The sequence below is a fragment of the Borostomias antarcticus genome, assembly GCF_949987555.1.
Source record: "Borostomias antarcticus genome assembly, chromosome: 16".
Lineage (NCBI taxonomy): Eukaryota > Metazoa > Chordata > Actinopteri > Stomiiformes > Stomiidae > Borostomias > Borostomias antarcticus.
Window position 1 is genome coordinate 433,710 of NC_140249.1, and position 18,657 is coordinate 452,366.

Here is an 18,657-nt window from a genome sequence, read left to right on the forward strand (position 1 = left end):
TACCAACTAACAGGACCATCTACCAACTAACAGGACCATCTACCAACTAACAGGACCGTCTACCAACTAACAGGACCATCTACCAACTAACAGGACTGTCTACCAACTAACAGGACCATCTACCAACTAACAGGACCATCTACCAACTAACAGGACCATCTACCAACTAACAGGACCGTCTACCAACTAACAGGACCATCTACCAACTAACAGCACCGTCTACCAACTAACAGGACCATCTACCAACTAACAGGACCATCTGCCAACTAACAGGACCATCTACCAACTAACAGGACCATCTACCAACTAACAGGACCATCTACCAACTAACAGGACTGTCTGCCAACTAACAGGAGTGTCTGCCAGCTGTTTCTCTAGTTGATGATGCAGGTCTTGGACTGTGGGGGGGGCTGTGCTGCTGTGTGAGAGAGAGAAAACATCATGCGTAAGGTTATGGATATGGACACATTGTATCCGTTTTTATCTGCATTATCCTTTTTATTTTTTTGCAGAAATAGCAGCAACAAAACTCCAGGATGGCAAGCTTGTACCGTGTGTGTGTGTGTGTGTATTTGTGTGCATGTGTGTGAGTGTTCCTGTACCTTGTTTAGCAGCAGCAGCAGCCTCCTCCTTGGCCTTCCTAGCCTCCTCCAGCACGGCCATCTTGGCTTCATGCACCTCCTTCAGAGCATTCCACTCCTTCCTGTTGTTCAGCAAGCGCTCCAGCATGGGGGTGATCTGCACATGGAAACGAGAGAACTCCTGGGAGGGAGCGGAACGGAGGGAGGGAAAGAATTAAGGGCTGAAGGAATGAAGAACATGGACAGGTGTGGATGGTGGTGTTATAGATCAAGGCATCTTCCATACAATGTCGTAGCCCAGAGATACAATAATTGTAGATGGAATACAAATAGTTATTTAAAATAATCTGTTAGTAGAGTATGCAGTTTAAAATACTGTATTTAATGAATATCCAAGAGAATAGGAGGGAGATGAGGGGGAAATAGATCTGTTGACTACCATGGTGAAAGTGTCACACAGATGTACAGGTACATTTATTTCATGTCACTCAAATGGTTGCAATACACTAATCAGTGCAGTGAATGACTTATAATGATGGCGGGGTGAGGGTGATAGAGGGACTCACCTTGTAGACAAAAGTGCAGACGAAGTCGATGAAACCACACTGCATTTTTGGCAGATCTGCCGCTTTGTTCCTGTCCATCATGGGCTGGGAGAGAACAGTAAACACCATAAGCTTTCTTTATAGTCCAGGTGATATGTGAAAATAACGTTCACTTTTTCATAAAAGCATGAAAATTGGGACAGTTTGGGGCCCTGAACATGTTGAGATATGGAGCCATTGCAAAAGTGCCTTGTGGCGGCCATTTTACTTTCCATAACCAAGGTTTCCGAGTATAAATAAAGGTTTGAAATGAAATGAAATCTTCATTCGGAGTGGCAGCGACATGCACTCGTCTTTGAAGAGTCTTCTCTCACATGGAAGAGCAATGTTCGGGTTAGTGAAGGATGTGCTCACATCTCTCTATGTCTTCCTTGGACGAGCCCACCATTGGTGCTTCCAGTCTTCCTGATCCTCCATACATCTGGCTAGCTCACCGGTGCTTTCTGCTCCTGGGGCTTTCTTAAGTAGCCTACACCCACATATGTTGGTGTGTGGGACGCCATTGTAATCGACGCCCAAGCATGTTTGATTCCAAGACAGGCTCAGATCATGAGAATCTTTCCGTTAAGGGGAGACACTACAGTCAAAATTGTGTTTTTTCTTCCGAACTTCAATTTTCAGATTTTTCAATATTCTTCTTCTATAACATGTATACTATCACTACATTAACAAAGAAATGGCGAGAATTGATTAAAAACAGCTATTTTTCAAATGGTTGTATCTGTGAAATAAGCATATGAATTCATAATGCTTATCTTTATCTGCCATTTTCTTAAAATTAGTTTTTTTCAGTACCTGACGTCACTCGGTACGAGAATATTTTGAAGGCGCACAGAAATGAAATAAGCATTCTGTCCCATTTTGGTTCACATAATTGGTAATGGTAAATGGTAAATGGACTGCACTTATATAGCCCTTTTCCACCTTAGCGGCACTCAAAGCGCTTTTCAATGGCCTCTCATTCACCCATTCACACACACACTCATACACCAATGGCGGTAGCTGCCATGCAAGGTGCTAACCTGCTCATTGGGAGCAATTTGGGGTTAGGTGTCTTGCTCAAGGACACTGACATGTGGACAGTCGGAGCTGGGATTCGAACCACTGACCCTTGTTCACTGAACGACCCGCTCTACCAACTGAGCTACAGCCGCCCCGACCATGGTCATGGGTCATAGTGTTCACCTATTCAACGATGTATGCCCCCAAAATTACAAAATTCTACTTTTGTTGTAATCTTATATCAAAGTATATAATTTCTTACTTCCTGGAAAACGGTAGGTCACGTGCAATTACGACAACAGGTACCATAGATTTTAGGCCAATAATCTCACAACATCCACCCGTCAATCAACGCTATCCTTCTATTGAATCTGTCTAAAGTTCTTAAAACCCGTCCACTTGTCAATGTTCCAATCAAATTCCTCTAAACATTATGTTCCACCCTTATAGCTTGTTTGCGTCGGAAATACGTCAAACTACGGAAGTTAGATGATCTCAAACGTCCGTTTCTGTGTGATTTTAAAGGGGGAAAAAATCCTATTCAACTGTAGTGTCTCCCCTTAAGAGGAAAGGAGTAGAATCCGCATATGAAAAATAGACTGTTCCCAATAGTTTATTAAATAATGTTTAGATCAATTTGATCTTCATCCAAATCTTTCCCTTAACCCATAGAGCCACATACAGCCGGGCGAGGGAGAGACTCCCTTGAGACAGAGAGGCCATAGTCAGGGAAATACAGAGATGACGGCATAGATAAATAAGTTCGTCACAACACGTTAGCCAACGCTGCAGCCCGAAGTACTGGCTAGCTAACAGGTAGTAAGCCTGAGCTAGCTAGTCACATGAATAGCCCGCCACAATGCGTAGCTAATTCAATATTTTCAAGAACTAAGTTGGAGGCAAATCCGAGGCTTAGAGAAAATGACGCTCAGCTTGAGAAGGACGTACTTGAAAGCTGCGTTCAGCGAACAAGAATCCATGACGGCACGTCTGAGCAGTTAAGCAGGCACTAAGCAATCCAGTCGTGCTGAAGAGGATCAGAATGACTTGTGAGGATCTGAGGGTGAATTATCAAGGGGGGCAGGACCCCAGGGGCACTGTCATAACCTGGCTGGCAAAGCTATTCCCATAGTGAGATACCGGACAAATATTTGAAAAAGAACTAAAGCAGTTAGATCTAAGATGGAGGTCTCTATCTCATGGATATTATAAATCAGGCTGTGTAGCAAAGTGTAAAATGTGTAAGTCAGGGTCCGGGCCAGACGACTAAACCACAATGACGGACGCTCCTTCTGTCTCACTGCACCAGATAATAGGCTGTACATCACCACCATTCCCTGTCAGACATTTCCTATCCTTATTGCTCTCTCTCTCTTCTAATCATTCTCTCTCTCACTCTTCCTCTTCTTACTTCCACTCTTCCTCTTTCAAACACACTCACACACTTCCACTATTTTTTCTCTTTTTGTCTTTCTTTCCCTCATTCCTCTCCGTCGCTCCCCCTCTCAGTGTCATCCATCTTTCATCTCTCCCCTCTTACGATTGGTTGTTGCTCCAGCACCGATCTCTCCAAGTCACCCTGCTCCCAGAACTCTGCAGCCACAGACAGCGCCACCTGCAGGGCAGCAGAGCACTCCTGGGTCAAACACTCTTGCAAGTATTTCAGTTATTCTCAAATCTAGAACAATGTTATTGGACATTATTGTGTCTGAATATTTCAAAAGTATTTTCAAATACTTTGTATTCGAATGTATTTTCAACAACTACATACAGTAATACATATTTTGTTCCTGTTTGAAAGGCAATCATTTTGTAATTGAGAACTACATTCTTATTTGCTCAATAGCTTCATTTGGAATGACAATTGACACAATTGTGTGAATCTATGTTGAATGAGAAACCCAGTGGGTAATTTTCAACAGTTATCTACTGAACTCACCTTGCTCTGGATCTCCCAGGGCTTAGCGATAGCAGATAAATCACAGGCAGTCATCATCATGGCCCTGGGACAGACAGACAAGACAGAGTGTGTGAAGGTCTAGGCCGATACCTGAACCGCCACAACACCACACCATTGCCGAACCTTGTGGGCCCCAGTTTCCATCCAGGGGGTTGATGTTGAGGTTGTCCAGCCATCTGTCTGTCTGTCTGTCTGTCTATCCGTCCATCCATCCATCCATCTATCTTGTATATCTCTCAGTAGAACTGAGTACTGTGCTTTACTTGAAAGGTCAATAGGTAATGCAATAACTGATCTGTGAGTTCTGTGTTAATAACCATTCCCATAAGGTGGGGATGCACGTTGCTAGTACTCACATGACAATCTCCTTGCGAGTGGTCTCCAGCATCATGTATTTGGTCCAGTCATTCCAGTTCTCGTAGGTTTTGGATTGGTCTACAATCTTTTGGAACATGGTTCTCTTCCTGCAAGTGAGGGCAAGGGCAAAATCCTCTGTTTGCATAGCTGTCATATTGTCACATGTAGGAGAGAGACAGAGCCATGTATGGTCACAGGTGGTGACTTTGTGGAATGTGTGCCTGTTCTGGGGGAGAGGAGAGAACCCCCTTTTTGAGAGGATGAGCAGGCAAAAAAAAATATAAGGAATGGTTGGGAGAGGCTGTTGATGTCACTTTGCGGTTTTGGTATGTTTGTGTCTCTGGAGCACATCTTTTACTTCTTTGTTTCCAGTTCTATGGAGATTATACATACATGTAAACTTGTAATTAAAATTACCTAAATGTACATTGGTCTCTGGAATATTTATTCAAAGATTGACTAGAGCCTATCAACCTAGAACTAGACTCTTGAGGTCAAGAAAATATCTTCAACACGCATAACCTCTAGGGCTTCTCATTTTCGTACTTCAGTTGAGCAAAAGAAAGGGCAAATGGATGAGGGAGAACCAGCAGAAAAACCTACAGGTCTGGGAATCGGCAGTGTGTCGAAAGTGTCCTTGAGCGAGACACTGAACCCCTAACTGCTTCCCCGGACACTAACGCACCAGCCCAGCATTGGGTCAAATGCAGATGCGAATTTTCCCAAGGGGATTACTACAGAGTAATTATTATTATTATTATTATTATTATTATTATTATTATTATTAAATCACTCACTTGAAGTAGAGAGCCAGGTCAGTGGCGATGATGGCGATGTCCATCAGGTGGATGACCGTATCATGTTGACGCCGGTTCAGATTCTGGTAAATATTCAGGGCCTAGAATGAATGAAAATGTGTGTGAATAATGCTATCAATGTCTAGAATAGGCTACGCTATAATGAATACATGCCTGCCCTGGTTTGTACAGCACTTTCGTCAGCGTGAGTTGTTTTTTTAATGTGCTTTATGAATAAATTTGACTTGACTTGAATTTGACTGTATTGAATATTGTATTAACTCACAAGTGAATGTATTGTGTTCAATTCCTTTTGGACAATATTTTGTATAATTTGACTATATTTGATAAACCGGTGTCCTAATGGGTTTATCAGCAACAATTTAGTTCCGATTTTCTCCCTATTTTGTGATAATACACTGATATAATAATGGATGAGTAAAAGGATTGTCATTCCACTGTCTGTCCTGACCTCGTCTCTTAGCAGCGTCTTGCCAAACTCCAGATGGTGTCTCTCTAGGATGGACGACCCGTGCAGCTTAGCCAGAGGGTTGCCAGACCTGAGACACCCAGCCAAGGGAAGGAGAGAGTGAGATGTATTACCACATGAGTTATCAAAAATATCAAGTGTCTGACTCACTATTTGTTTGAAACTCCTTTGCAACATCAAATTTAAGTGGCTAGTAAAATCCATTAAATTACTTAGTTATTTTTTTGGTAGCTTGAACTGAAAAAAAAAAAGTTTAACTGTCAGAATGACAATGTATAAACATATTTTCAAACTGTTGATGGATTTGTAAAGTTTTCCAGATTATTGACAGTTGGTCTTACTTCATCTGGTAGAGGTTGTTGGTGCCTCTGTGATCAATGTCGTGGCAGAATCCTGCAGTCACCATGGCCATGGTCTCCAGGTCAGTGTAGTATCGCTTCAAGCCACCTGTCTAAGAACGTTTGGAGACAATTAACAGGGGCTTTCCTTCACGCTCTGTATGCCTTGTTGGCACACTGGGGTGTTTTATTCCTAGCTGAGAGTTTCAGCAGAGATCATGGAGGTGTTGGCAGTGTTGGAGGTGATGGCAGCACACTCACCATGAGTAAAGTGAACATGGTCTGTCCCACGTTGAAGCCATGTCTCCAGTTATGGTAGGTGATCTTTCTGTAGCCCTTACTAAGAGAGTACATGAACCTCACCAGAGCCTGATAGAAACACACACATTACACTGTGTACCTTTCTCTCAAATAGTTATACACACTACGTATTAAACCGGGTATAAAAAAAGTGTATGGAAATTGTTATGATTAATACAATAGTGTAGATGTGCACTTTGAGGTCTCACAATGAAAAGTGCTTTGTAAATAAAATTAATTATTAATTAGTATTATTTAGTTGTCTATAGCTATCAGGGGCGGACTGGCCATCGGGAGCACCGGGAGTTTATTATTCACAATCGGAAAGCCCGTCCATTTCGCGTACAAAACGAAACTGAAAGTGTTCCATCTCACCGTCGGCTCGTGGCCTGACTGGGGCTACATTTCCCGGAAATCACTACATTTCAAAGTTGAATGAGCAGGGGCTGTTTCCAGGTGACCCTCACCTCTCGAGGGATGTGGAACTTATCCACCACTCCCAGCTCATAGTACATTTTGATGCCACACTTGACCAGGTCCAGTTCACTGTGCTCGAAGTCACAGAAGTGGAACTCGAAGATCTCTGACGTTTTGGAGTTGGGCAGCACCTCAGACTGAAGGTGAAGAGAGACATGGCAGAGTGAGACTACAAAACCAGACAGGTACTGTCAATACTGTAGCTCTATACTTTCCCCAGAGCAATACATTGATGTACAGTAAGCATGGCCGCTAATGCCTTCCTATTAGGTCTATGAAGAGAAGCACATGCCACACTGAGGGAAGACGGGGTCGAGGTACTTGTAACACACAACAGATTGTACGGTAATTGTTTACCAGGATTTTTTGAAGTTCGTCCTCTTCGCACTCGTCGGGCTCCTTCCCCCACCTCTCCCGTGTATTCTGAAAGGTGACACCAACGTTCACCTCGGAGGAGACTGAACTGAATCAATCGCTCCGTTTCCCTGAAACCCCCAGTGACTTATCTCTGTGCAGCCCAAGCCCCCAGGGTTCGAACTCAAAAGTGAAGGCCTATTGAACCGTGCCATCTTCCACGTCGTTTGACGTATGTCCGGTAACTTTTGTACTTGCGCAGTTGTGCTTTTCTCAGAACGATGCGGAATGTGTCAAGATGGCGCGGTTCAATAGGCCTTTACTTTTGATAGCGATCAGTGAATGGAGTGGCTGTATCCAGTTCTATTAATACATCCATGGTCACATGGTTTCTACACCTGTCAATAGGTAACAGTGACAGATTATACTGTATACATGTGATGGACGTCATCTGTACCGTACAACTAACATGTGACCTATCAGCAGACCAGGGTCAAATACTGTTTCAAGTATTTCAATAACATTCAAATACATCTTTGAATTTAGAACTATTCAGAACAATTTTACTTTGAATTGCTTGTATTTTCATATTTAAAAGTAAAAAAAAACAATTTTTAAACAGTTTTAAACAATTACAAAATCAGAATGTTATAACGTACATCTACCCACCAGGATGTTCTGTGTCTCATCCTTCCTGCACTTGACGTGGTAGAGGACCATGTCCTGGAAGATGTCCTTCCTGTTCTCCAGCTTGTTCATCTTGTCGTAGGTGTCTGTGTTCAGCACCGACCAGCCCAGGAACTGCGTGAGAGACTAGCGTCCCCAGACAGAGAGAGATTGGGGGGTGACAGGACGAGGGAGACAAGAAAAGGGGAGAAAAAGGGAATATTTGATCAGATCAAGGTCACCGCTGCTTTAGGTGCATGTATTATCAGGAGTAAGGTATCCAGTGCATTGTAACATTTTGGCAGATTTATTGATGCCTAATACACTAAATTCCCTTTAATCAGCATTTTCAACAACAAGACACACACACACACACAGTCCTCCAGTACCTCCATCAGTGTTTCGTCCATTTCATCAAAGGGTTTCCCATCTTTCCTGTTATAGAAGGTGGCCACTCCCACGATCTCCTCTTTCTTGTTGACGATGGGGAGAGACAGGACGTTCTTGATGGTCCAGCCAGAGTTGTCCAGGGGCTCTTTCTGGAGATGGAATAGAAATGTCAAACCAATGCTGGAAATCTATCTTTGATTTGACCTGGCAGTGTCTATACTGCCTTTGGATAGCTATAGAAATACAAACACCTTATAGGGACATTATAGCTTGTCATAGGAGCAAGTGTGTTCTCATTGCTAAATATGCATCAGTGCTCCACTCTAGCCATTCTCTTATTTATTAAGGCATTTCTGCTTTATTATGGATAGGACAGTGTAGGTGACAGACAGGAAAGGTGGGAGAGAGAGAGAGGAAGACATGCAGCAAAGGGCCGGATTCGAACCCACGCCGCTGCAGAAAGGACTAGCTTTTACATGGTAAGCGACCCAGCCCACTGAGCTACAGGGGCACCCTCTCTTATTTATTTTGTTTCATTTTGTGAAACTCTTGTTTCTCTTGTGAAAATGTCATGTTAAAGGCACATTTATGTAAATACTGATTGTAAATAGTTATAAAAAGCAGCAGTCTATTTCATGCTGATGAAGGCTATGGCCGAAATGCTGACCCGCTGCTGATCATGACTTTATTTTAAAGAAAATATAAGCATCCCAGAGGGAATCATGGTAGACTGGTCTTACTTGGAAGGCGAAGAATTCATCTTGGGCTGCGTTCATAATGTTACAGATCTGTAGGACAGGAGAAGAAAACAGGAGAGAAGAGATGGGAAGTGGATATTAGTTTTCTTACGGCTGGGTCACACTGGATTAGGAAGCACCGCGAAGCGTCAATTTTCCCGTGATCCGTCGCCCTGACCTCTGTAGTCATGAAGGTCTTTGAGCCCCTCGTCCTGGCCTATCTCAAGACCATCACAGACCCACTCCTGGACCCCCTGCAGTTTGCTTACAGAGCCAACAGGTCTGTGGATGACATGGTGCACATGGCTCTTCTCTACGTCCTACAGCACCTGGACACCCAGGCACCTATACCAGGATTCTGTTTGTGGACTTCAGATCGGCCTTCAACACTATCCTCCCGACCACACTGGAGCACGGGCTCTCCCTGCTAGGAGTGCCTGACTCCACCTGCAGGTGGATCACAGACTTATTTTCCAACAGGATACAGCGCGTGAAGATGGGGAAGAACATCTCCGACCCCAAGTCCACCAGTACCGGCTCCCCACAAGTCTGTGTTCTTTCCCCCCTACTATTCTCACTGTACACGAACAGCTGCACCTCCACGGCTCCTGGTACCCCACAGCTGGCGACACCTCGCCATTCCTAAATACTGCCATTCCGACAAAATCGTCGGAATGGAGATATACCTCGCCATTCCGAAGGTTCGCTATTACGTTCGGAATGGCGGCCCTCATATCCTTTCGGAATGGCGACACCTTTCTGAGCAGTGAAAAGGTCCGCCACTCCGAATTAATGGAAGTCAATGATCGGAATGGCGGTATTTCGGAATGGTGAGCCGACCCCGGTACAGCTGCACCTCCCACCTGGGCTATGGCCTCTTCACACCGCTCCCCTCTGGCAGGAGGCTGCGGTCGTCAAAGACAAACTGTTCGACACAGGAACAGCCTTTTCCCTTCGGCCATCAGCCTTAACAACAAGGCTCTCCTCTGACTCTCTCCCCTGCCCCCTGCATGTTTGCACTATACTATCTACAGATGGGGGAACTTGGGAGTAGTAACCTGACCCGCGGGATCTCAACACACCGTCTGTGGCATTCCAAACCACCGCTCGCATTCCCATAGAGGGAGAAGAAATACTACTCATTGACCCGTTGCTGTAGCCTCATCTGGCACAATAGATGAGCTTAACTTGCTCTCAAACTCCTTGTTCTCTGTCTGGTTGTAATTTAATTATAACGAAAATAGCCTATCTATATATAGTATCTATGTCTGTAACTGACGTCGGGTCTATATCTGTTAACTCATATGGAATAACATGGGACAAGTAGAGGTTTAATACAGTAACTAGCTAGCAGTGTTCTCATATGGAATATGGCATCAGGACGGGGAAGCTAGCTAACGGAGCTGATTAGAGATGTGTTTGAAATGGTTCACTCACTCCCTATTCCCTATGTAGTGTTACTCGTATAGTGAACTACATAGGGAATGATGAACAGTTTTCAGACACTACAAGGAACGTCTTTGCGTCGGATTCGCCCAGTATCATGTAAACAACCCGATCACTGATGGCAGCAGGTTGAAATATCAGGTAGTATTCCGTTTCCATGTTCAGTTGAATGATGAATCCCAAATAAATGGTTGGAATTCTAATGATGTGCAAAGGTGGTTTTGTCAACTTTAGTGCTGTCTGCTAATAGCAGGCTGTGAAGGTACACGATAAGACCGTGATAGCCAGTTAGCTCACGATATAATATATCATAATATTAACGTGGCTAAAAAGCAGCAAATTCTGTTTCTCGGACAGGAACGGAGACAAACTCAAATTCGCATTAGCAGAAAAACAGCTACAGCAATTATCGTAACGTTAGCTGCTTTAAGCCACTGCAAGCTACCGTCTTCTTCACTTCTCCTTCTGGTAAAACATGACAGTGTTGCGGTATAGTGGAGTGCCTAAGCGGAAGCAGGAAGAGTAGGGTGGACACAGGTGTAATTGATTACATTAATTAATATTCCCTTCTATTTAGTGTCACAGCCAACTTGAACATGATCATGCTTCAGGTATACATAATGGCTGCATACAACCCATCCTTGTGTTGAACCAAAGGAACCAACAGTGACGCATCCGCGTAGCCATTTGGTTCACTTTAATAATTTAGTCAGGACCAACTTCAGTCCTCTGGATGTCGGACAGTACTGCCAAGCACGTGCCATGCTCTCTAAAGGCCTTCTGAAAAGTTGGCCTACCTCCTCAGGATGACCATATTGTGCTTAATTCATAGATGGCGCATCCTGTCAGGTAAATGTCTATCAGAATGCTGTGACACAATAAATAGAAGGGAATATTAATCAATGTAATCAATCTCACCTTTTGCGCTGTCCGCTCTTGATTTATTCAGGTTAATCAGGGTCGTTCTGTTGCCTAGAAACCTTCCATCAGGGAATGCAAAAAATTCACACGCGCGGTAGAAGCCGCTCTGCTGGCTCTGGCATACCTGGACCCACCAGACGCCACTGCTTAATTCATTCCTTTAGATCCAGACCCCTAAACATGGAAACGGGGACCTCACTTCAATGATGCCGAGCATATACATAGACATTAATGGGCAACACTCAATAAATACTGCAGCACTATAACACGGTATGCTATGAATTTGATAATGTCAGAGTTGCTCAGAGCGGGACTGGCTCATTTGTAGAACAAATGCACTGCTAGTTTTGCACTGTTTGCATTTTGCACTGTCCTGTCTAGTTTTTGCACTGGTCCATTGTGGTGTTGTTGTTGGCTCCACAGTGTCACACAAAATTGTGTATGTCAAGTACAATGGCAATAAAATGATGTGATTCTGATGACAAACTTACCAGTCCGTTCTCTGCCACGTAGGTGGGCAGGCCACTGACCAGCGCCCAGTGGTCTGGTGCAGGGCTCCTGAGAGAGACAAGGGAGAGCAACGATTAGCATATCACTAGATACCTATACTGCAGATACATAATGCAAGTATGATTTATCAATGATTTGTAAACAAATCCTAGTGTGCAAATGATACTATGCCTACATTGTAATTGAAACAAAGTGACACAATTCCAGATTATGGATACAGGCTTGGACTCACGGTATGACTTTGATCTCCTCCTTCCCGTGCAGAATGTAGTCAATCACTTTATAGAAAATCACTTCCTAGAAGGACATGGGTTAGATTTGAGAGGGGGTCTCTCAACTAAAATTGGTCAAGATACATTGGGTTAATATTCAACAAACAATATATACAGTGCCTATAAAAAGTATTCAACCCCTTGAACCTTTTTCCATTTTGTTGTGTTACAATATGGAATCGAAATTGATTTAATTCAGGTTTTTTCTCACTGATAAACACTGAAATGTTTCAGCCACAGCCAGTCTCCTGTCCTGTCACAGAAACTCTACAGTTACATTAGCTCTTTTTAATGTCAGAGGATTGTCTAACAAATCCTTTTAAATAAAAAGTTTATTTATCTGGTTAATAATCTGATAACTGAAAGAAATTTGCATTGCATGTTTTAAGTCGAGACCTGGCTAACAACTCTACTAATGTAGCAACACTGATAGAAGATTTTCCTTTTATTACATTTTTATATACATTTTATCAGTCAGTCAGACAAAACAGGAAAGGAGGAGGGATTGCAGCCATTTTCTCTACACAGTTTGTAATGACATTGACCTGCTCTCGAGTATTTCTACAACAATTCTCAGAGCTGACGTCACTTGGTACCACCAGATATTATAGATCAATCTTGATTGGAGACGTGAATATTCATATTAATAAGAAGGATGACTCCAAAGCTATAGATCTTAGGAATCTACTGGACAGCTTTGAACTTCAGTGCATTTCAATGAATCACAATTATTTGTATGTGGGAATTGGTCAAGGGTCTGAATACTTTTGCAACTTTTAGCGAAATATAGCGATAAATATATCATAATCTAAGATAGGGTTAGGGAATCAAAAGGAACTCACTCTTCCATCGGGAGTCTTGGGCCCATCGTAGGGTGGAACCTCCCCCATCAACACAGGCCAGAGGTCAAAGAATTCCTGCAAAACACAGAAACATTCGATGCTGACCAAACCAGGCAACCTTGGTATTAATTGGAGTATTTTAGTACCGTAAAGGTTTCCCTTTAAGACACTTGTTATTTTGGATGGTGATTTATAGTTACAAAATCTATCAATTAACTGGCAACTACAATTGTGTTGATGTGACACAACATGGATGGGCATGAGGTTATTTAAAGCCCGCACACGTATCTTGCAGAGCTCTATAAACTAATTGCTACCCACTTTGGTCTTGGTCATGTCGAGCAGGCCTACGGAGTAGCGGTCACAGTTAAGGAAAGCTCTGACTGTGTAGAGGGCCTTGTGGAACTGTCTCTCAATGTCCGTCAGCTCCTCAAACACCTTGCTGGCTGACCACAGCAACACCTGCAGCAGGAGCGGTGTCAGGGCACAGGCAGGGGGTGAAGGGTTAGAATGAGGGGTCAGAGGGCACAGGCATGGGGTGAAGGGTTAGAATGAGGGGTCAGAGGGCACAGGCATGGGGTGAAGGGTTAGAATGAGGGGTCAGAGGGCACAGGCATGGGGTGAAGGGTTAGAATGAGGGGTCAGAGGGCACAGGCATGGGGTGAAGGGTTAGAATGAGGGGTCAGAGGGCACAGGCATGGGGTGAAGGGTTAGAATGAGGGGTCAGAGGGCACAGGCATGGGGTGAAGGGTTAGAATGAGGGGTCAGAGGGCACAGGCATGGGGTGAAGGGTTAGAATGTTGTGTGAATGTCAGGTAACATAGTTGTAGTGTAAGTACATGTAAGTAGTAGGGTGAAGTTGTCCCTTGACACTAGTTTTAGAGGTAGTAAATACTAACGGTCTCACCTGTCCCCTCCTGGTCTCACAGTTGTGTAGATAGCTTAAATGAAACACTCTCAGAACCAGGTTGGCAAAGTTCAGATACTTTTTTAGCGTCTGAAAATTAAAAACAGATTTCTCAGTGCCATTGAGTGATTTTATGTATCTATTCATTTATTATTGTATATATATTATGATTATTATTAATGTACTGTAGCTGGGCCCTATTCAGAGTTGGGTCATTTAAGCAGGTGCTTAGTCATCGAAGTTAATCCAGACCTACATATGATAAACTGGTGCCTATATTTGTAACTGGGTGGCACATCCTAACTGGCAAAATTAATTTGAAGACTAAGAAATCTTAAGGATCACTTGAACTGGTACAGTATAGCATGAAATGTAAAATATTTGCACTTGATGGGCCACGGTGGGTGTTTATTTTCAGTTTATTGTATAAGATTGTTTGATTTAGGATCCATTTAGTATTGGATTGAAATCATTATTGATAATACCTGTCTAGTGAATACACAATTCAATAAGTGTAATACACAATTCAACATCAAGATTAAACAAGAGAGGTATAGGCCTACCTGTACCTGTCATACCGCTGATAAATCTTGACATGGCTTTTTGTCTGCTAATGGTAAATGGACTGCACTTATATAGCGCTTTTCCACCTTAGCGGCACTCAAAGCGCTTTACAATGGCCTCTCATTCACCCATTCACAGTAGCTGCCATGCAAGGTGCTAACCTGCTCATTGGGAGCAATTTGGGGTTAGCTCAAGGACACTTCGACATGTGGACAGTCGGAGCTGGGATTTGAACCACTGACCCTTCGATCATTGAACGATCTGCTCTACCAACTGAGCTACAGACGCCCCATCTAATAAAATGGTGACATATCAAGTTTAGACACTTCTGCAACATACCACTCGTCTCCGCCAGAACTTGGATAGATTTAAACTGAATATGAACATCTTTGTTTTGGGGAACCCCTGCCCCACTCGCCTCGGGGTACTGAGCTGAGGTGCGTTATGATCAAAATCAGTCTGGATAGAGGACTGCAGCGCTGCTCATCGTAACTCTGAATAGGCCCCTTCATTTGGATTGACCAACATTAATAAACATTTCAGCTTTCACATGAATGAAAAAGGTAGAATCTGTAGAAGTAAAAACAGACGCATGATCAAGTAGACATTGGAGACCCATACAAAGAGACACGCAGGTGTAGAAACACCGAATGTACCAGCCTAGTAACTTTCACTGCATTGAAATGAGGGATTCATATAACCCCATGCACCAATACACATCTGGGGCTGATTAATGTAACTAAATCAGTAATGGCTGTTTGAGGTGTTGGGGTGGGGGGGGGGGGTTGTTACCTCCTCATCCTTGGCGGTGAACTGGGGTCCATTGATTTTGTTCACGGCCATCATGACGGCCACCATGTCTTTTCCGTTCATGATGGGAGTCGCCAGTATATTCCTGGTCTTGTACTCTGTGAGAGTGTCCACAAAGTCACTGAAATTTGGACTCTGTGGGAGACCAAAAAAAGGCAAAATTAAAGACTTTATCTTTCAAATATTAAGACATTATCTCTTTTTATAGGGAACTATTTCTGATACCCGTTGGAGTACACAATCAGTAATTGGACATTTAGTCCATTATATCTTGACTTGGGTGCAGTAGATATGTACACCAGAGCAGTGCTGTGTGTAACTGTAAATTAATTACAAATCCAGCACTGTCACTCTCTGTCTGGGACCAATGCTGGTACCCCGTGCCAAATATGATCTATATGTTTTATTGTGTTAGATGTTTTAAATCCTGAAAGAATCGGCATTATATCAACCAGCACAGTGAATTAGTAGTCAAGAACAGGGAGATTTCCCCCAGATGTTGGTCTTGCATCAGTTAGGCAGCCTAGTGTCTTATTACACTTACATTACACTATTATTACACTAAATAATCCTTTAAAGCTTTAGAATTTGCTCATTTGGAATGAGTCCATTCCAAAGGCCTTCCTGCATGTTAGAAGCTTTTAGCTTTGCCAGACTGCCCTTCACTTTCTCTCAGCTAGATTGAGGTATTGTACATTCCTATGGGCATTTCCTGGAAACCCTTTGCAACCGTAGCTGTGCCTAAAGGTTACTTCAACACGGAAACAGTTCAGTACTATTCCCTGCAAAAGCAAGCAGACAAACCTCTATCACTGGTCTAGACAGTATGGGCAGCTTGCCACTCCTTCTGACACTAAACCTACTAAAGGTTGTGACCCTTTCAGTCTGTTTATCACTATTGCTCCAACATATCAACAAAGGCATGATAAAAACCCAAATATTGTCATACCAGTCCCAAGAGAGAGAAGTGGATGTTTACAGGAAATCTATTTTTAGTAGCGACTGACTTTTTAGTCTTCTTAAAGCAGGGATCTATTTACATCTGTTATAGAATCTGACACTGAGGCTGAGAATAATTCTATTCTTTCTATTCTAGGTCATCTTCCCTGGAGACCATACAGTGTTGTGATTAATGGATGCACTGAAGGTGAAAAATGACCAAAAATAACTAGGAGAACTAAGGCGTATTCAACTGTACAACTGCGTTCTGCCGTTATTCTGCTGAGTTGGTGAAAATGTCTTTAGGGCTATGACCTTTAGAAATAATCCAGGATCGCTCTAATTCAGATCAGATTAGCAGGCTTTAACCCCAGTCAGTGCTGTCATACCCAGCAGGCCGTGCAGTGTAGGTGGGAGAAGGGAACCACCCACTTGCAAACTATAATCCCACTCCTAATTGTAAATCCAGTCTCAATGGAATACTGGTAGCTGCCGCAACTCACAGTAGCTAGAGTAAGAAAGGAATAGCTCTGGCAGGACTATTTTTCTATTACATCAGAGCAGTCTTAATATGAGTGGAATTTGCACAACCCCATCACCCTTTATATATGTACAGTGTCCAATGATTTTCAAACTATTGAGTAGTATGAATCAGTGTCATTTTGGCTATGAATCTGTATGACGTTGGGTAAAATAACTAGAATAGAATAAAATCTCTGTCCTTTGGTCTGTATTTCAAGTAAAATACAGCATCATCTGTGCATTTTTATAATCTTTGTTCGCCAAGGGCAGGGTGTGCTTCATTGATTGTAAGAAAAGGTTGTTTGGCTTTAAGTGTCATAATCTTAAAACAGGTGTGAGCAGAGATAGCCATTCTCTGAGGACGATGACCAGCGTCGCAGACAAGCAGGGTACGAGAATAATCCCTAAAATAATTTCCAAATGTCAAAGGTATTGAGTCTAATCAGATCGGTCTGGCTTTGTGGGAATTAGTAGTAGATTCAGAATGGTGCCATGCTGCCATCTAGAGATAAAAGTAAATACTTCTGAAATAGTCTGCCATTATACTGCTGATTGACTGTGCCATTGTAACATTACATGACTTGTGTATAATACTGTGTTGACAATATGAAAAAAATAAAACTAGTTTTATATCCTACCCACTAACCACAGTTAAAAACGAACGAAAAACTTTACTGAGCCCTGACTGCCGTACCTCTATCCAAATAAAGAGGGATCCAAAAGTCTACACTCGTGATCATTTGAGATGTAATAATTTGTCACACATGACCAGATAAACCGGCTCAACCAACTCTCCAGTGACCCGAAATACGTCCCTCCACATGACCCCTTCTCTACCTGTGTAACGTTGGGGACGTTGACCATCTTTTTGGTGGTGGCAACGTGTCCCACGATGCCCGTGTCCAGTGGGTAGACGATCTCGCTATCCGGTGGCACCAGGCAGCCCTCCATGACAGAGTCCTTGTCCACGTTAAAGAGCCTGGTGGCCAGCTCCGCTGTGCCGTTGCGCTGCCGGTACATGAACAGGCTCATCTTGTCGGCCATCATCATGAAGGAGAGGTGCCTCATCAGATTGAAGACGGACCTCTCCATCTGCAGGTTGTCCTGGATGTCCCTCACCAGGTCAAACATGATGTCACTCTCCTCCACGGCGTTCAGGTCATGGAAACGGCTGATGTCGACCTGCAAAAGGGTACAGGACGAGACTGAATAGGATTTAAATACAATACATAAAATGACTGCAACATCTTTCTCCTCCAAGGCAAACCCTTGCATATCACTCATATTCTGCCCCATAGGCCTACATACTCATACAGTATAGTTCAGATGCACCACACACATTCATGTCCACACCTCCATCTTCTTGTTGTTCGCTAGCATGTCCGAAATGATCTTGGGACGGAACATCTTGTCGTAGTACGTCTTGGCAAACGCTGGGTTGCTGTCCAAAAACTTCTCCGCCACGTCTTTGTCCACAGCTGCCATGGTTCCAGGCAGTAAGAGACAGGCCTGTGTTTGTGTTTCTTGGTCAGACGGCTGGTATTGTCTTCAGTTCACGGCCGGTTTATCCCTATCTGTGTCTGCACAGGAGGATGAGAGCCAAAAGGGATTATCAGGATTGTTTTAAATGGTCATGTGTGTTGCTAATCCCGAATTAGCAAAACACATGGCTATTATTATACTGTATGTATTCTTTGGTTTGATGTGAAGCAGTTTGACATGCTTAGAGGTGGGGGGGCTGTGGCTCAGGAGGTAGAGCGAGTTGTCCAATGGCCGCAGGGTTGGCGGTTCGATTCCCGGGTCCTCCTGTCCACATGTCGAAGTGTCCGTGAGCAAGAAATTGAACCCCAAATTGCTCCCAATGAGCAGG

General features: G+C 43.4%; 1 protein-coding gene across 1 annotated transcript; it reads right to left on the reverse strand.

Moving 5' to 3' along the window:
* Positions 1-209: 209 nt before the first annotated feature.
* pde6a (phosphodiesterase 6A, cGMP-specific, rod, alpha) lies at positions 210-18,272 on the reverse strand (the record flags this gene model as incomplete). Its single annotated transcript, XM_084451219.1, has 23 exons — positions 210-418; positions 603-762; positions 1,148-1,231; positions 3,729-3,803; positions 4,128-4,191; positions 4,505-4,612; positions 5,303-5,403; positions 5,775-5,862; positions 6,134-6,243; positions 6,392-6,499; positions 6,898-7,044; positions 7,265-7,330; positions 7,931-8,074; positions 8,317-8,466; positions 9,058-9,105; positions 11,913-11,979; positions 12,164-12,228; positions 13,046-13,120; positions 13,367-13,507; positions 13,953-14,042; positions 15,309-15,461; positions 17,625-17,969; positions 18,141-18,272. The coding sequence occupies 23 exons, from the start codon at positions 18,270-18,272 to the stop codon at positions 375-377; spliced, it is 2,565 nt and encodes an 854-aa protein (XP_084307345.1). The 3' UTR covers positions 210-374.
* Between the last annotated feature and the right edge of the window lie 385 nt (positions 18,273-18,657).